The 24,919-nt window shown below is 40.9% G+C and overlaps 1 protein-coding gene across 1 annotated transcript; it reads right to left on the bottom strand.

Moving 5' to 3' along the window:
* Nucleotides 1-1,211: 1,211 nt before the first annotated feature.
* Nucleotides 1,212-3,126, bottom strand: LOC308609242 (dihydrolipoyl dehydrogenase, mitochondrial-like). Its single transcript, XM_081222892.1, has one exon. It carries the CDS (start codon nucleotides 2,874-2,876, stop codon nucleotides 1,644-1,646), a length of 1,233 nt encoding a protein of 410 aa, XP_081079018.1. The 5' UTR covers nucleotides 2,877-3,126; the 3' UTR covers nucleotides 1,212-1,643.
* Between the last annotated feature and the right edge of the window lie 21,793 nt (nucleotides 3,127-24,919).

The raw sequence follows: 24,919 nt of genomic DNA, 5'->3' as shown, positions 1-24,919 counted from the left end.
TTTCATTCTCTTCCTCTGCAGAGATCTTGTGTAAGGTCCATAAGGATGGAAAATCCATTATTGCCTAATGTCCTTACTGTTTCCCATTTCATGAATAGATGTTTGTATTCCTAGGTTTCATTTTGGGCCTTTCCTATTTTCAGTACTTTCCTGAGTATCTTGTGCCAAATAATGAAAGTATCATTTTAAGCTTTTTTGAATTTCATTAGCTCACGGACAACTCTCAATACTACATTTCTACCAGAAAGACAAAACAAAGAAAGAAATTTTAAAAAGCAATTCTCAAAGTCTTCCACAAAACAGGACAAATAAAATGATGGTATTGCTTCATTTAAAAGATCCACATCAAAATGTTCTAACCTTAACTTTCTCATGCCAAAAGCCACTTCATTGTAGTATTTACTGAAGGATCTTTTAAGTAGTAGGGTTAAATGATCCAGATTATTAGTCCATTATGGTTGTTTACCTTATATTTCACATGGTAACAACAGGGTTGTCCTACTCTTTTATATGTAAAAGTCTGCCAAAAACTATTTTACTCATTTGTTAGTGAATTTAGGTGTGAATTCCAAAGTGTGCTCCTTATCATAAATTCCTCAGATATATAATAACAGAGTGTATACAAAAAAAGAATGGTAAATCCTATGACACTATATTAAGTTAATATCTTAAGTCCATCAATGGAACAATATACTAGTATACTTTTGTTCTCACACTGACTTCTATTTTCAAACTTAAGATTACCCCTAAGTTACTATAGTCATATCAGACTAGGTGGGGCTCTTCATTACATTTTTGAAAGTAGGAGGAGGAATATATCTGGGGAGAAAGAGGACGTATTTTGGTAAGTGGAATTAAGAGAAGGGGAAGCTTGCCTGGCTAACTAATAGGTTTCACTTAGTTGGTTCAGTGATGGAGGACAGGTAGACCACAGAAGGGCAGAGCTTTCTGGAGAAAAGAGGAGGGTTAACATTTATGGAATGCCTACTATGTGCTAGGTGTTTCACAGTCTTTTACATCCTCACACAGAAATTCTGGAGAAGATTATTGCATTAAATTAAAGATATGCTGCCCATAACAAAAATTCAGTCATCTGTCCAAAGTCATACAACTCCTAGGGGGCAGGGTCCAGATTTGAACCCAAGCTTTCACAACTTGTGTTCTTTCCACTAACAACACGGTCTTAGAATACTCCAGGTACACCTGTATGTGTCCAGTCAGGTGAATGTTGCACTTGACATCTTTTAAATTTCCACTTTACAAACATTTCTTGACAAACTGAGGGAGAAGTTCCACACAATGGAACTGAGATATCATCTCCGCTTTCTACCCCCGAATGGTTCCTCTGAGGGCATCACTGTAGCCTTTTACATGGATATGAAAACATTTAGTAAAGTGGAAAGCATTGTGTTCATGGTAGTCAAAAGTTCCTATAGTCCTCTTTTTTTTTTTTTACATCAGTTCAGTTTATACATGTTTAACTTATTCTAATGACTGTTTCCAATGTGAACACCAAGTTTAAAATAATTGATCACCTTGTTTCAAACACAGCTGTTCACATAGCATATACTCCAGATCCATCCATGTAAGTAAATCCTCTATAAAAGCTCCCAGGAAATTTCAGAAAAATATAATCTTCTAATTTAAAAGTTGATCGATTTGCCAAATGATGCAGCCAGGTTTGCTTCTCTAAAAGCTTCTGATAAGGTCAGATGTGCATGACAGACTCTAGCTATATCTTCACAGGATGCTCCATATTCCAGTACAAGAGCAGCTTCATTTATCATTTCACCAGTACCTGGTCTTAGAATATGTGCTCCCAATACTCTGTCTGTTGATTTCTGCCCAAGCATCTTCACCATGCCATCTGTGTCAGCATTTGTCTTAGCTCTGCTGTTAGCAGCAAATGGGAATTTCCCAACTTTGTACTCAATACCCTCTTCTTTCAACTGCGCTTCTGATTTGCCAACCCAAGCAACTTCAGGGTGTTTGTAAATCACCAATGATACACAATTGTAGTCAATGTGCACAGCGCCACCAGCCATCCCTTCAACACAGATAATGCCTTCATCTTCTGCTTTGTGAGCCAGCATTGGACCAGCAGTCACATCGCTGATTGCACAGATATTTGGAATTTTAGTTTGGAATCTGGTATTTACTGGAATTCTACCTCTAGGATCCAGCTCAATTCCAAGCTCCTCTAGTCCCAAATTCTTAGTAAAGGGTCGTCGGCCAATGCAAACCAGGAGTACATCACAAGTGATAACTTCAGCTTTACCACCAGAAGCAGCTTCAGTAGAAACATCAATTTTTCCATCTGACTTCTTAGTAGCCCCAGTAACTTTGGTATTGAATTTAAATCGAAATCCTTGTTTTTGAAGGATGCGTTGAAAGTTTTTAGGTATCTCCATATCAATTCCAATTCCACCAACATGACCCCAAAGCTCAACTGCTGTCACGTCTGCACCAAGTCTTTGCCAAACTGAGCCTGATGCTACACCTATTACTCCTGCACCAATGACAACCATCGTTTCTGGAACTTTTTTTAAAGACAAAGCACCTGTAGATGACACTACTGTATCTTCATCAATCGTAATTCCAGGAAAAAGAGTGACTTCTGAACCTGTGGCTCTAAGAATGTTCTTTGTATCAATAACTTGAGTGCTGCCATCAGCTTTCGTAACGGTGACCTGATTTTTCCCAGTTATCTTTCCATATCCATTTACATGAGCAACCTTATTCTGTTTGAATAAGTGGGCAGTTCCACCCATTAAAGCTTTTACGACATTACTCTTCTGCTCCATCATCTTCTCTAAATTCAAATGAACTTCAGACATTTCAATTCCTCTAGATGCAAAATCTTTTCCATGGGCCATATTGTAATAATGAGAGTTATTCAATAAAGCCTTAGAAGGAATACAACCAACGTTCAAGCATGTTCCACCGAGTGTTTTCTCAACACAGACTGCCTTGAAGCCTAACTGGGCAGCTTTAATAGCAGCAACATATCCTCCAGGACCAGAACCTATCACTGTTACATCAGCATCTATTGGTGTATCTGCATAAGTTCTCAGTGGCACTGCAGAAACTCCTTGCAGACCATGAGATATTTGATTGAAATGGCCTCTCTTATATTCCTCAGTCAGAAGTCCAAAAATCAGTTTCGCAGGACTAAAAACATGGTGTCATCAGGGACGGTTCCTTCTTGAGGCTCTAGTGGACACTCCAGTTCCTTGCCTTTGCCAACTTCTAGAGGCTGCCCACATTCCTTGACTAGTGGCTCTCTCCTCCCATCTTCAATGCCGGCAATGTTGTGTCATCACGGCTTTTCCTCTGACTCTCCCTATAGTACTTTTTAATAATAATAAAGTTGATTGCAGAATGGAAATATTACAAGGAAAAGTAACATGCTATAATATAAACTCCTAATGATATGAATATTAAAATGCAATCAAATACATATTGAGGACATTTGCTCTATTGCACAAACACAGGCATCCAGAGTGATGTCTTCTCTCTATTGTTCTTGCTTTTATCTTTAGCCATGTGAGAAGATTTTCAAGGGTCCTATTTCATTTCTCAGAGTGACAGCCTCATCCTACAACAAGCAGAGTGACTGGCCAAAGCTAATGTCTTCCTTGAATAAATTCATTTTCTGGTGATTTGGGTTCCCCTCTTCACAAGACTTCCTGAGATACTGATCATGGAAGGGAATATTATCTCTTTAGTTCTGGGCACTCAGCACTCAGACCGCATTACTGGCTGCAGCCTGGAACATCACTTCCGGCTGGACTCACTTCTCCTTGCCCACCGAGGAGAGATCAGCCAATTCACTGCACTTTATTGATTGTGAGCTGCTGATTTATCCAGTCTTCTCATTTCACGTGTGAGGGACAGAGATTTGGAATGACTTCCCTCTGCTCACATAGCTGATGATAGAATGTGGGCTGGAATCCACATTTGACTCCCAGTCCAGAGCTCTTTCCATTCCCCAGTCCCTCACTTATTAATACATTCATCATATCTGTGTTAGATGCCTACATGCATGTAAGGAGCTCTGACTTAAGATACAGATCCTGCACTCAAGGCCTTTACCCTTCTCTATGTTTTTGATTTCCAGAGGGTCTGAGTTCCATTAGGAAAATGACTCTATGCCAGGGCAATCTCTCTACCCTGGATGGATTGGGCAATCACAACTTGTTACGTACAGCTCCATTTCTAGTACCCAAATGTATTGTTCATAAACAGCCTATTCTCTAGTCTTCTTTTTATTGGGGTTTCTCACCCAAACATGACATTATTGATAGATAATGTTTAAATGGGTGGGTTCTGAAGATCAAGCTATTAATACCTCAAGTAGTCTCCATTTTCTCCCTAGTAAAAGATAGCACGGATGTGTATGCATGTGTGTGTGTGCGTGTGTGCATTGGGTGTAGTGCACTGAAACACTCAGAAGAAAACCATTTGTTCATGAATGGGCCACAGTACAAGCTACAGATTTCTTCTGGGCCTCACATGGCTGCCACATACACCAGACTACCAATATCAGATAAGCAGATTTTTGTCAACTGGTAATTTTTAATAATTTAAGCATACTTTTCCCCATTATTTTAAGGACCCATTTTGGAGCTTCTTCATTTGAGCAGCAAGTATTTCCTGAGGGCCTGCTGTGTTCCCAGTCCTGTAAAGTTTGGGGCTATGGGAAACTGTGTCAGAGATCATGATCCTCAAGTCACTTTCATGCTTCTTGTGGCTGTCATTCTCGCTTCAGTTGATCCTGAAGTAAAAAGGACTCGTATGTCACAGAGGAGGTAGCTGAGGCCCCGAGAAGTTTAGTGACATGCCAAGATCCCCAATACTAGTAAGTGATAAAGCTGGGGCTAGATCTCTGATATTTTTGCCACTGGACAGTACTCTTTTTTTTTTTTTAACTACATCAGATTGCCTGCCAATATTTTTCAAAAACACGGGATATATTAGAGAAAGAATTCTTTGCAAACATATAATTGTGACCTCATGATAGAATAATAACAATGAAATGAAAATGTTAAGTTCATTTTAAATGCTACCTAAAACTAGGTCATGAATGTATCCCCTAGCCTTTCCTCCCCATGGGCATAAATGAGTTCCTTTCCCAAATGACTGGTTTGGTTTTTTACACCCATGTGAGTTACAAAGACCTTTTTATTACAGGGATCCCTGCTGAACTTCTCCTAGGGAATGACTGTGATGGGAGAAATACAAGTAGCAAGTTCACTGGGCATTTATAACTCGAGAGAAATCTCCTGCTAAAGCTTGAAGCTTACTGCTCATCCAACTGATTAACTTTGTCTGGGAGGTGGTCATTAGCCTCCCAAACCCCAGAGGTTTGGACTATTCAGTTACACTAAGCCCAGAAGCAGGGAGGGATTAGGACACAGCTTCCCTGGGTGAAAACGGGGAAAGCTAAACTGCTTTCAGATTGCAGTTCACTGTCCCTATACTGATTTCTGGAGGACTTGAGAAAGTCCTGAAGCAGAAGGGACCCATTGGCTTTGGAAGCAAGAGATGATGGAAATGCACAGTTCATCCACAAACCAGATGCTCTTAGCATCACTCCCTAGCTGGGTGACATTCATGGGACTCTTTCCCTTCAGTTTCCCCATTTGTCAAATGAGCAAGAAAAACATAAAGAATTACAGATTGACAGTTTGGTAAGTTTCCCTGATGGTCACCTTACTGTTACCTATTACGTGGGCTATGGTGTTGTGTAGCCTGGGAGAATCTAAAAATCTGGATTTGGGGGCTCTTGATTTATTTGATTTATTGTCAGCAGATGACATTAAAAGTAGCTTGCATTTGCTGAGCAAATCCAGATGGACAATGGTGGGTGGAAACAGGGAGTGGCCTGGATGGTGACCGGAATTAGAATAACAATCCCTTGCATTTTAGAGATTGCAAAGCACTTTCCCACACATTGTGTCATTGGATTCCTGCAAAGTCCTTCAAGGGCAGGTATTCCTATTGACAGATGAGACAAATGAGATTTGACAAATGAGAAAATTGATGTTCTAAAAGGTTAAGCAATGTCCAGAGCTCACACACAAAAACAGTGGTGGCAGTATAAAAAGTAGAATATAAGCCAAAGCCCTTGTTTCCTTATGCGACATACCAGAGAGTGATGAGAATCTACCACAAAGCTTTTTAGCTATGCTCAGATAATCAGCAACTGTTTATAGTATATTATTGACACAGGACTACAGTCTTCTATTCTTCCTGGACCTCTAGAACTTCTCTTGTTTTGACTTCTCTTCCCACCTCCTCTTGATCTATGTAGCTCCTTCAGCTTACCACTTAGACACCACTTCCTCCAAGAAGTCCCCAAGACTTTGTTAGGTGACCATTCTGTAGGCTTATGTGGTACCCAGTGATTACCACCACTTTATCCTTACCACTCTAATTAAATTACCCATATTGGAATATCACTGTCTAGGCACTAAAACTAGTTATTTACAAGTCATTCACTAGTGGTTATTTTTTCACCATTTAACCCCAACATATAAGATGATAAACTCTGTCTGGATAAATATTTCTTGAGCAAATGCTGCATAATCTACTGTAACCAAAAGGGAATTTTGCTTCCACATTACCCTTGGGGGTAGGAGAAGATGGAAAGCTCTTTTAAAGCCATCTAAAACAGTACCATTTCCAGGAGAGGCTCTCAGGAAACATAACTCTATAACCATTTGCTTAAAACATTAGGTTATTCCCAGAAGTAAGACTTGGAGTTGGGAAAGGACTAAAAGTGTGATAAGGATGGAAGTTAGTGTTTGTGTAACTCTATGGGGAAAGAGGTGAGAGTAGATATTTTTGGAGTTACTGGAAAACTTAGCCATGACACCCTGCCTGCTCATGTGTCTGGTGCTATTGCTGGGAATCAAGCTTCATACCAATCCTCTGTCAGATACCAGTTTCTGAGAAGGGACTTGAACTTGCTATGTGGTTATTTATAACCGTATCTTCCTATTTGGTGCCAGATTAGAAGACCCTACAATACCACTGATATATGTTATCAGAACCACATATCGACAGAGTATGATAATCATGGTAGATGATAAGCAAGGTGTAGGACTCACAAGTCATGTAAATACAGAACCCAGCACTTTAACCTAGAACCTGTATATCCCAAATCCTTTCAAGTATCTAGGAATTAATGAATGCATAATTATAATCATCACGTAAAATGAATTAGTGGAGTCCTGGCTGCAAGGCCATTTCTGCAATGGCAGAATCTTAAAGGACATGGAAAGCTTGACAAGGGTTGAGTATTACAGGCATTGTGCTGAACTGTCAGCAAAAGCAGTCCTAGGCAGTGTGTAAACAAATGGACATGGCTGTGCTTCAGTTAAACTTTATTTACAAAAATAGGCAGTAGGCTGTGTTTGGTTCCTCAGAGTTTCCTGATCCTGGTGTAAAGTATAGGTAGCAATTTGCAATTTTATTTCCTTCTGAAAATCCTTCCTTTGTTCTTCTTTGCCTACAAGCTGAAGCACAAATTCCTTAACTCTATTCCAATGTGAGCAGTACTTTCATACCACCTGAGAGCTTATGCTTTTTTTCTTCTCTTTGTGCTCAGTTCACATCATTCTCTTCTTAAGGCTTTCTGCTTAACCAAATCCTACCCATCCTTTGTGGAAAATGTTCTCAAATGGGGTAGAGGGGTTATATCAGAATCATCTATGGAGCCTTTTGACATTAAACATAGTGCTTGTCAACCACCCTAAATTCTGATAGGCCCAGTGAGGAGGTGGGGCAGGGCAGGGACTTCTATAGCTTGCAAATGTTCCTAAGCTTATTCAGGTGATAGACACTCTCCCACCAAACCAGTGCTCTATGGCATTGCTAAAGTCCCACTTCCTCCAAGAAACCTTTCCTAACCACATTAACCCATACTCAGCTTTCTTCCTTTGGACCCCATTAGTCCTCTTTGGCCACAAAATTCATTTTTAGCACATACTGTAATTTTTTTTTGGTTTTTTAAGTGTTTCATGTATCTGCCATTGTTGTCCTAGGTGCTGGGGACTCAGCAGTGAACAGGATAGTAAAGACCCTTCTCTCTGAAGATTACATTCTAGTGACAGAGAGAGACAGGCAATAAGCATGTGCCCAAAGGAATGGAGGAGATAATTTCAGATAATGAAAAAAAAAAACCAAGTTAATGGGATAAGGGGTGACCAGAGAAGGGAGCTGGAAGGATAAGAAGGTGCTGTTTTGGATAGGAGAATCAAAAGGGTTTTATGGCATCTATAACTGAGCTAAAAGCTGAGTGCAGAGATCTAGGGGAAAGGAATTACAAGCTGAGGGAACAGCACAGTTTTATCTTTCCTTTCTCTGAAAATGCTGTTGAATGTAGAATATTGGAGTAGTCAGCCTCAGAGATGATTATCAACAGTTCCCTTATTGAGGTCTGCCAAATAAAATGCAGGATGCCCAGTAAATTTGAATTTCAGATAAATAACAAATAATTTTTTAGTATAAGGACAGATTATAGTATAAGGACAGATTATAGTATAAGAACTAAAAAAATATATTATTTATCTGAAATTGAAATTTAACTGGCTGTCTTTGTTTGTCTTCATTTTGTTTGTTTTTTGGCTAAATTGGACAACTCTGCAGTTACTCATAAGAAAAGTAACCCAGGGCAATTTATGTTTGATACCATCCAGTTACTTGGAGCTGAGTTGGAACAAAATCTGAATCTAAAGCAGAGGCAATTCAATTTGGTGCTGATATGTTAGAATATCTTACATTGTTTTCTAACTGTCTCCTTGGGTGGTGATTTGTCTCCCCAACAACTCCTTACAGTCATATTTCCTGTGACTTTTATTTTTTTGTCATACACAAGGTACAATATGAAATACTAAATTCATTCTTTTATCCCCTTTCTATTATAAGCCTACAGTAGAAGTACTGATCTGGGTACAAAGGGGACATGGCCTCTGTCCTTCAGATAATGAAAAATGAGTATATATAAATCACTTTAAATCAGCTAAGGGCATGATAAAGTGTCACTGCAGAAGAGCATGATGGCACTGGTGTTCAGAGCAGGGACAGATGGCTTCCAGCCGTAGGATTCAAGGAAGACATCAAGTAGAAGTTCCATCTGACTTGGGACTTGATTGATGGCAAGGATTTCAATAAAGGATTACAGAGAACATCATCCATGCAGAGAAAATAGCACAAACCAGGAGAGTGTGGTGAAAATAACAGGACTTACTTGGGGAACAAATCCATCCCTGTGTTTGCAGCTGAGATTTAAGTAAAGGAGAAGAGTACATGATGTTAGACCTGGGTTAGAAAGAACCCTGAACACCAAATAAAGGTATTTGGATGTATTAGAAAGGTCATGGGGGTGATTAAAGATTTTTGAGCTGGCACTTGATGTAATGAGTCACGTATGAAGAAAATCAATCTTTTGATGGCATAAAACATGGAGACCAGTGAGAAAGTGACTGCAAAAGCCCTGGTTGGTTAAATGAGGGCTTGACTATAATTTATAATGAGAGAAAGGGAAAGATGGGACTGGATGCAATCGATATTTTTGAGGTAGAATCCACTGAGCCTGCCAAATGGTAGGTTGTAGAAACTGAGAAAAAAAGGAGTCATGGAAGATAAAGCAGAGATTTTAAGTTTAGATAACTATGGGAATGTGGATACCATTAATAAAAATATGGAAGTCAGGGAAAAGGGCAGATTGTAGGTAGGAAGAAGATAATGGCTTTATCTTTTTAAACATAGCATTATAGAATTTCACAGCTATTAAAGTCATTATGATTATGCCCAATCCCTTTGTTTCATGTAGAAGAAAATCCAGTGAGAGTAAATGACTTGTCTATGATCACTCTGCAAGTTAGTGGAATAGCCAGTTGGGGAAATCAGATGCCTTGAACAATGTTTATTCCATAAAATGATCTATTTTATGATGAGTTTGAATTTGTAGAAGTAGAATAATGATGTGGTAAGATGCATTAGTCAGCTGGAAACGTAGATGTGGCATTTCAGTAACAGATCAGGGACAATGATTTGGGAGCTATCAAAATGAAAATAACATTTAAAGACATGGAAGTAAATGAAATTGCCAAAGGAGAGATTAGAGTCACTAAGTCAAGTGTGACAGATGTCCATGGATACTAAGAAGTGCCCACTAAAAAATAAAATAAAATAAATAGGAAGTGCCCACTAAATTTCACATTCAGGAGGCCCCTGGGTTTTGAGAGAAAGAGAGAGAGAGAAAGCAGTTGCCATTGAATGGAGGGAGCAGAAGCAAGACTACAAACATTGAAGGTTGATGGGCTGGTGAAGAAGTGGAACTAGAATTTAAAATTATTTCTCTGGAAGGTGGCAATAAAAGAAGAATGATGTGATAATGTTGAAGCAGGGCCTAAAGAAAAGCTTTTAGGTGTTGTAAGATGGGAAAAAAATGAGTGTATAGGTAGAAACAGTGAAGGTCATGGAGAACAAGTGGTTAAAGGTGTAAATGAGTGAGGGTATAACTGAAATTATCAAGGTCTTTAAAAAAAAAAACTAGAGTGGAGGAGAAAAAAACAAAACAAAATGAGGAGAGACACTAAAATGGATGGTAAAAGTGGAGGCAAAGAAGCCTCCTGAGGCACGAAAGGGGTGAAGTTGGTAGAATTCAAATTGACCTTTATCTTACCAGTGAAGTAGGAAATTGGATCTTTGGTAAAAGTGAGAGGATAGACATGGAAATGGGAATTTGTGAGCAGTGGGAATGTTTTCATATACACTTATGAGGAATCAGTAGCGAGAAGATAAAACTGCACTAAGAGCCCTGCTGAGGTTAGACTCGGGCATTTGTGGTAGATGTAATTAACCTAGTATTGATGCTTTTCAACTATGGCAGCAGAAGAGAAAATATGGACAATGGGGGTTTCCCAGGAATTCCCAGGTAGTGGGGAATATTATTGTTTTATATACTAGTGTTGATGGGATTCATGTTAGATGAAGATCCAAGCAGAATGGGCAATGTGGGGGGAGTTAAGGGCAAAAGTCAGATTTCCAAGAGTACCTTTATGCTAGGATTTCTGATGGCATTTGCACACATTGTTTCATGCAATCTTCATGACGAGCAATCATAACCTTACGAAGCAGCCATTATGACCCCAGTTACACAGGTAGAGACCCTCAAAGTCACATTGAACAAGCAATTGCTTAAGGACTCACACCTGTAAATGGTAGAACCTTTTCTTCTTTAAACTACGTTGGCTCTGCCCTCCAGTAGCCATGAAAAAATTACAAAATTAGGCAGGTAAGAAGGTTGAGCTTAGTAGAGGTATTTCAGAGTTAAAGGTGGAATACTTCCCACTGAGACGCTCCAAAGGGAAACACAAGTGACAAGATGCTAGTTACAGATGTCAAGGCCCAAGAAGCTAGAGTTAATTGATTTTTTTCCAGAAACATTTTATTGAAATATAACGTGCAGAGAGAAAAGTACACAAATCACAAGTGTAGAAGTCAGTGAATTTTTATAAAACGAACACAACCACGTAGTCAGAACCTGAAACAAGAAATACATCATTGCCAGCCCCATGAAAGCCCCCCTCAAGTCCCCTCCCAGCCACAATCCCCCTCAAGGTAACCACTCTCTTGACCTCTAACATCATAGATTCATTTCTGCCTCTTCTGAACTTTATATAAATTGAATCATATTTTTATGTGCTTTTTAATATTTGATTTCTTTTGCTCGACATTTAAGTTTATGAGATTCATCCCTGTTGTTTCATGTGGCAATTGCTCTGATTGATTTAACCACCACACAACCTTGCAAATAGTACCACCTTCTCCAGTGGTAAGAGAGTCTGACTATGTGAGACAGAGAAACAAAAGATTATTTAAATTTCTTTTCTATGTGCTTTCTTTGGGTATATAGTTGGGAAGACTTGATGGATATGTTTCTGATGTATACAAAGCTATGTTAAAATTGCATTTAGACACAGTTTGTAGAAAATGTATAAGAAAGTTCTTCATGATCTACTTCATAGTACTACATACAGCCTTACACTCAGAAAAGAAGGTTCAAAATGTTCTGTGAAGTTTACATAAACACTGTCAACTCAGTAAAGAGGATGGGGTTCAATGAATGTACTGGCATTTTTAAAGAAAAAAAATTGTATTATTGTGAGGGTTTGGAACTTTAGCATTCACTGAACTATTCTTAGTTATTTGGGAATCACTTACACTGAGTCCTGGAAGAAGATTTAAGGAAACACCAGGTGCCATTTGGTAATATCTTTTTGGGAAGGCCCTATGTTAGCCATGCTGCAATGCAAATATAAATAACCGGATACATTTTAAGACACATGACACAATGTTCTGAAAATTAATGTCGCAGAGTGGTCAGAAATTTAGATGAGTACATGATTAGCATGGCAAGAGGGTTTAAGAAACCTCCAGGTTACTCACTTCCCTTGATACTCAGTTTCTTCTTCTATAAAATAGAAATAATGCTCCATCTCGCTCTCTGGCTGACATGAGAATCAGATGATGGATTTATGAGAAAGCACTTTGCAAACTGGAAGGTAAGATTATGGTATGATTCGTATCGGCCATTTTACCTCCTTTTCAGTTGCTCATGGCAGGTTAAAGTGAAGGAAGGATACCCGGATTGGAAGCATCGCCAATTGTAGCAAAATTGAGCAGGAGGATGAAGTTAGGATTACGGTTAGGGTTAGGATGAGGGTTAGGATGAGGCCTGGCTGGGAGTACAGGCTCTGCCCCAGACTGGTGGCTGTGTGGCTTCAGGCAGGTTATTTAACCTTCTCCAGCCACAGATTCATCTCTAGAGTAGAGACAGTTACACTGCTTACATATGGCAAGAGGAGGAGGTAATTGTCAGCAAAGCACCCCTCATGGCACCTTGTGAATAGAATGCGCCCAGTAAATAGTTTTAATTACCATAATTCTATAACAACAATGATAATAATGGTATAATAGCTTCAAGTAGCCACTTAGTGCTGTGGATGTGCAAGGCATCTGAAAAACACTGACCTCTTGGGGGTACCAGTCAATGGTTTCATGATTTAGGGGATCCCTTGCAAGTCTGAGAGTGGAAAACAGGTGGAGACTCTGGCAGCTCACACCATATGGCTGCTGGGCACCTGCAGGATTGGGGTGCCAAAGGCACCTCCTGTGGGATGGCTTCTGATGAGGTGAACTACTCTCTCCCTTTCCAGTCCGCTGTGACAGGTAAGCTCTTTTCCTCTACTTCCTTAACGAAACAGAATAATAAAATATCAGAGCTTTTAGCTCTAGACATTATCTGTTCCAACACTGGATTTCAAAGCTGCAGAAATGGAACTGAGAGGCTGAGGGGCTTGCTGGGTGAACTGGTGGTAAAACTGGGACTGGAGTCCAGATCTCCCAGCTCCCAGTTCAGAACTTTTCCTTCTACCCCACAGTGACCTTAGAGGATGGCTTCACCTCTACTCTCTCAGTGCAAATACAGGATTATCTCCTTAAGAGTTGGGCCTGAATCTGATTCCTCGTGGAATCCCCTGGGCAATGCTTTGCACCTAATAGTTACTCAGAAAAATATTTTTAAATGGCATCAGATTTGTGGGATACTCTCTTCTCATGTTCAGTTTTTAGAATCAGGGGTCAAACTTAAAGATCATCTTTAAATGACCTGGTTCATTCCTCTCTGCTGCATTATATGCACATGTCCCACTCTCTAAGGGCGGTCAACCCATCTTTTATTCTGCTTCTCTAATTCTGCTGGACGGTCAACCCATCTTTTCCCTGCTCTTTCACTGCCCCGGTGTAGAGCTCTGTGCTAGTGCTTATGGTGACATAGCACCGTAGAGTGGCTGAGAGTGTGAGATGAAGAATCAGGAGAGAATGGGGATCCTGGCTGCAACTTACGAGATACTTAATGACTCTAAAGCTACATTTCCTTACCTGTAAAGTGGGGAAGATGACACCTACATCATAAGATGTTGAACGTTAGTCGTACAGTGCACAGCACATAGAGTACTCAGTAAATGTCTTAGTCTTAGGTTGTATGATAGTTTGCACATTGACATGTCTGGCTCCCCTGCCAAACTATGATCTTCCTCAGGTCCAGAACCTTCTTAGTTAACTTTATATCTGTGGGACCTTGAACAGTGTTGTCTGATACATAGTAGATACTCAGTGTTTCCAGAAGGGAGGGACGAAGAGAAGGTAGGAAAGGAGGAGAAGTTGTAAGATGCAGATGAACTCCCAATCTAAGACACCAAAGACCTGGGTTCAGGCCCAGCTCTTCCAGTTGCGAGCTGTGGAGTGTTAATCTAGTCACTTAATGCCTATGAAACTCATTCTCCTTCTCAGCAAAATAGGTTTGCTAATACTGCCTTCCTAGAAGCCTTAGGAGGATCATTTGAGACAGTGTATGTGAGGATATTTTGTACATTGAAATGTACTTTCCAAATTTATTGTGAGGACTGTTATTGTTATGACAAGATCTGCCTTCACCGTCTCCTCGATTTTACTAATAATCAGTTAGCCACTGGGCAGTGACGCCTGGCTCTGGAGTGGAAGGCACTGCGTTAGCTGCTGTAAGGAAGTCTTTGCTTTCAGGATGTTTACAGTGTGGAAGAGAGGTTGGAACCCATGGCCTCCGCCTCTGGCCACGGAAGGTAGTTTGAGAGGACTCTTGGGCAGAGGCCCTTGACCTCAACCGACCTACCTCTGTGAGTGCCCGGCGGCGGTGGCTGTCTCTGAAATGACCCCTAACAGCATGTGCCTGCCAGGACTGCCCAAGCTCGTCTTTGCAATGCTGCCTCCTTTGTCAAATGCCACCAGCTTTACGTTCTCATTTCCCTCGTAACACACATGTTAGGGCAGCTAAGTGTATTCCCTGTGATGTAAATGTTACAGTGGCACAGCAGAGAGCAGAGGGTAGCCTGCTGCGGCCTGAAGAGAAAGTCAGGCGCTGATGTCTGACGGCCCACTTCCCCACTCTGAGCCTGCCTACGGGACCTGCTCTGGGACTTTCACCTGCACCCTCACGCACACAGTTCTCTAAATCCCCAAGTGGATAGGTCTGGGAGCCCCCTGAGAAACACACATCATGGGAAAGTTTGTTTCAGTGCCTCCTCGGCTCCATCAGGGACCTGTAAAGCCTGTTCAGTGTAAAAGCAGCTCCTGATTCTAGACACTCCCTGAAGCATGGCCTAATTTCTCCACATCCAAATCCAGATTTTTTAACCTACCCTTTGGATTTAAATGAGGCACTTAAATGGATGTTAAACCTGAGTTCTTTACTCTGGAGGCTGGAGAGTTCGCCATGGTGTTTAGAAGGTTTAGCTCACGTGAGCATTGTATTAGTTATCTATGGCCCTTGTACGGAATTCCACAAACTTTGTGGCTTAAAACAACACAGATCAAGGTTTTGGCAAGGCTGTGTTCCCTTCTGGAGTCTCTAGGGGAAAATCCATTTTCTTGCATTTTCCAGCTTCTAGAGGCTGCCTGCCTTCCTTGGCTCCAGGCCATCTTCCACATTCAAAGGCAGCAATAGTCCATTGAATATTTCTCACATTCTGTCACTTGGACACTGACTCATCTGTCTTCCACTTCCACATTTAAGGACCCTTGTACATAGGGCCCACCTAGAGCATCTAAAATAATATTTTTATTTTAAGATTAGCTCATTAGCAGCCATATTCCCATCTACTACCTTATTCCTCCTTGGCCAAGTAGCATAATATATTCACAGGTTGCAAGGATTAGGATGTAGACCTCTTTGGGAAGCCTTTGTCCTGTCTACCACAGGTATTGAGAGTGATGTCAGGATCTCAGGATGTCTCTGTAGTAGTGATTGGCAAACATGGCCCTCGGGCCGTACACTTTTTGAAAATAAAGGTTCATTGGAACACAGTCACTTGCATTTGTTTCTGTATTATCTGTGACTGTTTTCATGCTTAAATGGCAGAGTTGAATATTTGCAACTCAGACCATGTGGCTCACAAGCCTAGAATAATTACTATCTGGTCTTTTTAAAAAAGTTTACTGACTTTTGCTCTCTAACTCTCTATATATTTCTGATTATAACTATAACTCTAAGGAATATCACTTAGGGACTTTGTGGATGTCTTCCTCATGTTCTTCACTCCCCCACCCCCAACACACATACTTTTAAAATTCCTAACAGTGCTCTGTCTGCCTCTCCTGCTGTTTTTTCTCTACCTTCAAGTGCCATGAAACTACTAAACCCTTAATAGTAACACCAAGCATTATACTGTATCACCTCTTTACTTTGATACACACTGTTCCCTTTGCTTATAAAATACTTTTACCTTCTTTTCCTATTTCTTGCTGAGAAAACTCCTACTCATCCTTTAAAACCCTGCCAAGGCATAACTTCCTCCAGGAAGCCTTCCCTATCACTCCTACCCAAGGAAAAGCAATTACTCCTATTCTCAAACAGTCTTTTCTGGACTGTGAGTGCCTCAACGGCAGTGATTGCTCTATTTACCCTTCTGGTATCCTCTGTGTCTAGCAGGGAGACTGACACCTATTATGTGTCCACAAATACTAGTTTAATTGAATGGTACTTTAAATGTTGCCAGTCAGAGTTGAGGCACAGTGAAGTGGCAACAACACGTTCTGTAAAAATTCAAAACTGGTTCCTGCTGTTTCACGGAGGGAATGGCTGTATGATCTTGGAGATGTCCATTCCTTTCTCCTGGCCTCAGTCTTATCACCTATGAACCAAGCAGTTGGTTTAAATATGATTGGTCTCTTGGGCCGCTTCCAGCTTTAGGGGTCCTTTCCACAGAGGATTTGGCCTTGTACCTTGCAGATGCTGAGAAGAGAGAAATCTCTTGCATTGGGCTTGTGCCCTGCAGAGCTGGAAATCACTCAAGTTGGTGAGATAATGTGTGGGCCGTGGGTGGGATCTTGTATTTGTTATTGACCTTTCTCTAGGAACCAATTAGAAGGTAAACACATGCCCTGGAGAGTCATGGCCAGGCAGTGTGTGCTCACGATCCCCAGCTCATAATCCTCAGCAGCAATCCATGCCTGGAGCACAGTCCACTTACTAGAGACCCACCCCAAGTCCTTGTAACCATATGGGAATCACACCAAACTCCAGGGAGTCCAAATTATTGTTTCCCCCTCCTCCCCCAATTCCTTCATATCTGTCAGTGGTCCTGCTCTGTCCACTCCAAGGCTAGAAACTGTGGTGACAGTTTTGCACACCTTCCTCTCCCTGGTCATCTCTTACGGAGAATGGTATATTTTTTGCCCTGTCATGAATTGGTATATATTTGTTTCCTTCCAGACCTTATTTAGAACTTCTCTCTTTCATCCTATTGTCACCACCCATTCTAGCCTGCATTGTTTTCAGCTTAGATCCCCACAGTTGGGTCTTCCTGGGACCCCTAACTCTAGCTGTTTCCCATTGAGAGGCATCTTACACACTCCTGTTGGCTGCATTGTCCTAAATTCCCTCTTTCCTCATGCCTTGCCCCTCGACCAGAACCTCCAGTAGCTCCTTGCTACTCGGACGTACATCAAGTCCAGACTCCTACACTTCACAATCTGGCCCCGCTCTGACTCTCTAACCACTTTTCTTCAACAGTCTCTGTTCAGTAAGACTTATCTCCCTGCTGCTTTGCATTTCATTTTGGATTCCACGTTTTTCCACCTAGATTACCGTTATTTGGTTCTTAATTCAATTAAGTTCAGTGCACTTCCACAAGCATGTATTAATAAGCACCTGCTCTGTTCAAAGCACAAGCATGCCTTTGCTGCCCCCAGTCCTTGGATAATCCAGCCCACAGCCCACAGTGTGCCCTTGCTGTTTGCCTTCTGTGCCTGAGCATTCCTGCTCCCCTCTCGGATCACACATTCCTAGAGTAGAGGACAGCAATGACTTGTCTTTTGCTTCTTTTGTATCCCAGACTGGGGGCTGCTATTGAGCCCAGACACCCAGGCCACCTTTCCAGCCTCATTTACCATTTCCTTTCCCACCTGTTCTGTCATCTATACGTTAATGATAATGCAGCCTACCTCACGAGGTTGTCTCGAAGATTAGAGAGATTTTGTTCAGGCAGACTCTCAATTAATGGTTGCTTTGACTAACATTATCCTTATCCATCCTTCCCATGGTCCTTCAGTTTTTGATGCATAAGCATTTGAGCATTTGGAGTCAGAGAAAGTAACCAAAGGTATTTTATCATGACGACTAGACATAGAAATTGTTCTTGCTCCTAAATCTTGATCAGAACATTCCACACTGAACCCATAAGTTATAGCAGGTTATTGGGTTTCATTTTACTTGTTTATAAGGTAAGTATTTATTAAGTGCTTGCTGTTTACCAGGCACTGTTCAGGGTTTGCCATTAGCAATCTCAGTGGCCTCTTTTGTAGATGAGTCATTCCCTCTCCCTCGTCTCAGACCCAGCCCTCTGTACTAAGAGGAAGTGTGGTATAGGAACTGCAGTTTAAAGTTTTTACTGAGGGATTGGTCCTGAGCTTTGGCCACGTGAAACTCACTCAGTCTCCTCCCTCTCCAGTCTTCCTCCTGAGGCTGTGGCTGCCAGGTGTCAGCTGGGGCCTTCTGTCTGCTGGCTGCCCAGGCTATTCAGTTTCAGAGAAATAATTTCGAATCCAAACTACAACTATTTGAAATTCATTCAAAGTGTAGCAGTATTTCATTCATTCAATAAATTCAATTAGTGAATAAATTCAATTCAGTAAATGTTTGCTAAATTAAAGCAATCACTCAAACAAGACTGACTTAATCTCAAGATGTCTGTTGATGCTTCTGCAAATAAGTTTTGTAGTATAATCTGCTTTGGAAAAGATCAGTATTCCCTTGTTTACTATTTCAAATAATATTAACTCTCATAATTCAAGGCAACCTCTTAAACAAATTACGTGACAGTGTGTGATAAATGCTAGAAGAACCACCAGAGCAGAAACAAAACAAGCAACAACAAACCTCAGCTAATAAGAAAACAACTTTAAAAATGACTATTGGAGTCTATTATCTAGATTATTCCAGTTTAAGACAGTTCGGAATCTGTGTTAAATGGATACATATGTGAAACTGGCAAAAAAAGAGGCCAGAAATGTCAGAAGTGACATGCAAAACATTTACAGTTCTTGTTTGTATGTGTGTGTCCAGGGGAGATTGAGCCAATATTTTCTACCTCGCCTGCACATTTATGTTGGCGGGATTTCCCTGGTAAATATTGGTTTTTACCAAACACTGAAATCTTTAATCACATTTAACAGACACTGCATTATACTGTGTTAGACACTCCATTAGAAAAGGAGAAACAGGGAAACACAACTGATAGCTACGATCTTTCAAGGGTGAAAAGGAAAAATCAGAATCAAGTAAAATTCTTTAGAGGCAGAAATGCCAAGAAAACCATTGCTGAAATACAAAATTTTGTTTTTCTAAAGTCTGGAGCTGAGTTCAGTTAAATGACGTAGTTTACAAACCAGGGGAAATTAGGGCAGGAACGGAAGTACTGCTAAATTAGGAGAAATTGGTCAAAGGAAGGCAAGCTAGCTGTGACATACACAATGTTGGCTTCTTTCTCAGATTCTCAAACAATTCTTGTTTGCTACTGTGTTGAGTTGGGTTGCCATGAAACCTAGGACCTAATTTTATATTTGTGTGCTAGTCAGAAGTTCTGAATCTGTCACATAAAGCAATTGCTTGTCTATGTGCAAACAAGGCTGCCAAAAACATAACCTCCCTACCACATGTGCACGTGAGTGCACGCTCGTGCACGTGGGGACACACACACACACACACACACACAACCCCACCCCCAAGAGTCACTATGTTTTATTCATTCTGCGCCTTAATTCACATCCAGTGGTTCTTAGTGAATCATCCAGGACCCCATAAATCACCTTGAGAGCCTGTGGGTCTACCGCTACGTTCCTTCCTCCCATCCCACCTCTACACTCCCTAAATCCCTGCCTCTCTCATCTCAGACACAGCCCTGGACTGCTTAGATGTTTCTAAGGATGTCTTCAGGAGGACTGGCTGTTTTATCTCTGAAGCCTATGATTATCTCTGCTTAATTAAAGCATTTCAGCCCACATTTTAGGGCAGATGATGATAAGATTTGAAAGAAGCAGGGACACTGCTGAGATGAATGGTCAGCCCCACTGAAGCTGCCTAAGGGAAATACTGTTTTTGTTTGTTTCTTTCCTTTTCCTTTTTTTTTTCTTTTCAATTTTTCATCAGCTCCCAGGAGAGACTGAAGAGGTGGGACTCCCAGGAAAATGAAAGACTCAGAGAGGGTGGTTATCGCCAGACTTTTGGCTGAGGATGAGGGTCACCCAAAGCAATTCTAAGAAGAACAAATTCCCAGAGCCCACCCCAGAGAGACTGCTTCAGTACCTTGGGGCTTGCCTGGGAAGCACCCCCAGGAGATTCAGGTGTAACTCTTTCACAGACCAGCATAGTGATGGAGTATCAACTTTAGATTCAGGCCGGATTATAAACTGAGTTCCACCATGTACCTAGTGTGACTTTGGGCAGGTTGTGCAATCACTCCAAGCCTCAGTTTACTCACCTATAAAATAGGAATAATAACTACTTAATGGAGTTGTTGCAAAGATTAAATGAGATAATATCTAAAGTCTCTCACATGCTGCCTGAGTTATAGTAGGTCAACAATAAAGTGAAATCAATCCAAATGTCTCCTTGGGACTTAACCCAACAGAGGCAGCCACTAAAGCCTTCCTAATGGCACTGGAGGCAGACTGGCTAAGTCTGAATTCTGACGCCACTAAATCTGTGGCTCTCAGAGAGCTCCTGTATTTCTCTGTTTCTCATCTGCAAAATAAAATGATCTACTATATATAAAATAATACTCAGGTCATGAAATTTTGATGAAGATTAAATTAGTTCATGCATGTAAAGTGCTTAGAAACTTTGGTAATGGATAAATAATAACTCCAGTTACTATCCTTATTACCACCTCTTCTAAAGTGAGTGTGTGGGGGGAATGAATGTTGGCTTTGGAGTATTCACGTCAATAGCAATAGCTTTATGGTCTAGAACAGTGTTGTCCAATTGTCATGTAATGCAAAACTCATAGGAAATTTAAAATTTTCTAGTAAACACATAAAAAGAAACAGGTGCGATTTGTTTTAATAATGTATTTTACTCAGTTCACTATATCCAAAATATTATAATTTCAACATGTCAAATGTAAAACTTTTCACAGATATTTTACATCATTTGTCTATATAAAATCTGTGAAATCCAGTGTGTATGTTACACCTGCAGCACATCTCAAACCACATTTTAACTGCTCAATAGCCACACATGATTAATAACTATCATACTGGACAATGCAGAAATTCCAGATTCTAAAGAAAGTCCCCTTACCTTGACGAGCCTCAATGATCTCATTTATAAAAATGGAGAGAAGGTTCATGGCTTTGTTTGTAGAAGAAAATGAGCACAGTTGAAAATGCTTTGTCAACTGGAAAAGACTGTATGTAGTAGTTCTGGCTCTTGGCAAACTCTCTTTTTTTTTTTTTTTTTTTTTGCGGTACGCGGGCCTCTCACTGTTGTGGCCTCTCCCGTTGCGGAGCACAAGCTCCGGATGCGCAGGCTCAGTGGCCATGGCTCACAGGCCCAGCCGCTCTGCAGCATGTGGGATCTTCCCGGACCGGGGCATGAACCCGTATCCCCTGCATCGGCAGGCAGACTCTCAACCACTGTGCCACCAGGGAAGCCCTTGGCAAACTCTTGACTGTCAAATGCAATGACGTTCTCACATGGTGAAGTACTCCAAGTCCTGTGTGATCAGAGACATCACCCAGGAGAGCACTAGGTAGAGGCACTTTCCTGTAGGTAAATGAGAGATTTCAGCCCATAACGTTTTGAGTGACAGGAAATTTCTACCCCTCTTCTCCCCACTTACCATGTTCATTCCCAACGGCAAACACCTTTTCTTCTGCTCTCCATTGATTCTTGAAATTCCTTTGACAACTTTCACTCTACAAGTAAAGAGAAATTTAAGGTATAAATAACCCTTCAATTCCCCCTGATCCCACGCAGTTTGGGACCTCATTACTTCTTAGCAGCTAACTTTTTCTGCAAATAATAATCCCCGAAAATAATAATTTACCAGGTGCGTATTTTCTACTCCATTCTATTATCCTTACATCTTACATCTATCAGATCAATTATTCATCTTATAGGCTTCACTGTAATAGCAAGAGCATGGAACTTGAGGCAGAAAGCCCAGTCTCAGGTCTCCGGGTTCTGCATTTATCAGTTATGGGATTTGGGGTGAGATGCTTAAACTCCCTAAACTTCAGTCTCTTCCTGTATAAAATAGAGACAGTAAAACATTTCTCACAAGGCACGATGAGGATTTTAAAAGATTATACATATGAAAGAGATCTGTAACTGCAAAACATTAAACAACTGTATAACAATATTAAGATATTTATAAACCGCTGTGTGTGCCATCCTTCTGTTGAACAGTTTTCAATGGCTCCCCACTGTCTGCCAAATAAAGTCAGATTCCTTGGTCTAGCATAAAACAGTCTCCAGTATCGGGCCCTGACCATGCTACTTTTGCAAAAGTATTCCAATCTGCACCCTTGCTGACACCCAGTGTTCTAATCAAATAGGACTATTTTGCTTATTCTCCCAAACAGGACTGAATGGTGTGGCGTGTTTCCAATTTCATACCTTTATTCATGCTGCTCATTGCCTTACCTCAGTTTTTCCATCTCTCAAAATTCCACCCATTCTTCTTTACGTGGCCTCCAAGTCTCTCCTATCGCCCTTTCCCTCATGTCTTTAAGATCTGTCTGTGCTGCCTCTGAACTTTACTTGTATCTTTTGTATGACAACTGTCAAAATCAATTTGGAATTCTAGTATTGCTTAGTGCACAGACACCTGCAGCTATTCTGTGAGAGTTAAATAACAAAGTCTGCGTGTGATTTTGCAAAAGTCCCCTTTGGAGACAGAATATCCCCTATGTTAAAATAAGCCAGCTAGAGGGCTTCCCTGGTGGCGCAGTGGTTGAGAGTCCACCTGCTGATGCAGGGGACACGGGTTCGTGCCCCGGTCCAGGAAGATCCCACATGCCGTGGAGCGGCTGGGCCCGTGAGCCATGGCCACTGGGCCTCGCGTCCGGAGCCTGTGCTCCACAATGGGAGAGGCCACAACAGTGAGAGACCCGCGTACTGCAAAAAAAAAAAAAAAAAAAGAGCCAGCTAGAAATCTAATCAATACATGAATGCAAAAGAAATAGAGAGCTTATTAATTGTGGTAACATTGAATAAGTCAGCAAAAAGAAGGTGGTTTATTTGGAGACTAGTAAAAAAAGAACCAAGAACAGGAATTCCTGATATTGCTTCTCCAATACTGTTCAGTAGCCAAGACACCATCCTTTGGGTAGTGGATATCCCATCTACTGATATGCTGGGCAAGTCAGCAGTTGAAAGAATATTTTTTTGAGCTTCTACTAGGTAAGTAGATACTGTGCTACATTAAAGACCAGCCAAAAAGATATGTTCCTTGCTCTCAAGAAGTCATGGGTAAAATAAACGAAGAGAAAGAATTCCAGTGACATGGTCAGTTGGAAATAAGAGGCCTGAACACAGTTGTTGTGGGAGCTGAGAGGAAGGGAGCTTAATCCAACCTCAGAATATTTGGAAAGCTTTGTAAGGAGATAACTCTAGGCTGAATCCTAAAAGATAAGAGTTAGCCAGGTGAACAAAGTTGGGAAGGGCATTTCAGGCCAATGGAAACACTTGAGCTAAGTGTATCAGGCTTGAGTAAAGCAGATTAAAACCATCCAACTAAGTCCCCTGCTCTGATTTGATGCTTGCCAAGCAATCTTATGATAAGAATTTGGTCTCCCATGTTGAGGAACGTGTAATGACTAGATGACATGAAAATCTTACCATAAATTATTGCTCTTGTAAATTAATTCATTGGTCTCTGATTTCTCATTGCACTCTTATGAGCTGGACTAGTACTGTAAGTGGAATGAAGTTAAAGCACACTGACAGAAATCACATTCTGACCTGAAAAGCTGAGATGACTGAGAGTTTTGGTCACCAGCCAAATACCACTGTCCTAGGGATGATAAGGTTTCAACTCATAAATATCTCAAATGCATTTACCTCTCTCCATCCGCATTGCTACAACGTAATTCTAGCCATCACTACTTCCTGCATAGGTTAAAGCAATAAAATAAGTAATGCTGCTAGCAACTGGCATGAATACTTACTAGGTGCTGGGTACTGGGCTAAGTACTTTTATGTGGATTACTTCACTTAATTCTCATAACAACCCCACCAGAAAAATATATATCCCCTAATTTTAGAAATGAGGAAATTAAGACTTAGAGAAAATTAAGTAACTTGCCCAAGTTTGCACTGCTAATAAAATAAATGACAGAGCGAGAAATCAAACTTATCTGTCTTCCTCCATATCCTGAGTTTTTAAATACTATTTAGCTAGCCTCCTTGCAGCCATTCCCGTCTTCAAGTTCATTCTCTAGATCGCATGGAGAGTGATCTTTTTTTTTTAAGATTTTTATTTATTTATTAATATTTATTTATCTATTCATTTATTTGGCTGCCCTGGGTCTTAGTTGCAGCACGTGCGATCTTCGTTGCAGCATGCAGGATTTTTAGTTGCAGCATGCGGGGTCTTTAGTTGGCATGTGGGATCTGTTTCCCTGACCAGGGATGGAACCCAGGCCCCCTGCATTGGGAGCACGGAGTCTTAGCCACTGGACCACCAGGGAGCGTGATCTTTTTTAAATGCAGATTTGGCTAGGCCACTCCAAGCTTCTCTCCATGGCCTTCCATAGCTGTGTAGGGCCTGATCTGAACTTCTCACACCAGTCTTTTTCTCTCGGT

This window comes from Mesoplodon bidens (assembly GCF_964165515.1).
Source record: "Mesoplodon bidens genome assembly, chromosome: 2".
Classification (NCBI taxonomy): Eukaryota; Metazoa; Chordata; class Mammalia; order Artiodactyla; family Ziphiidae; genus Mesoplodon; species Mesoplodon bidens.
The sequence above is the reverse complement of the archived record's forward strand: the minus strand, read 5'-3'. Positions and strand labels throughout refer to the sequence as shown.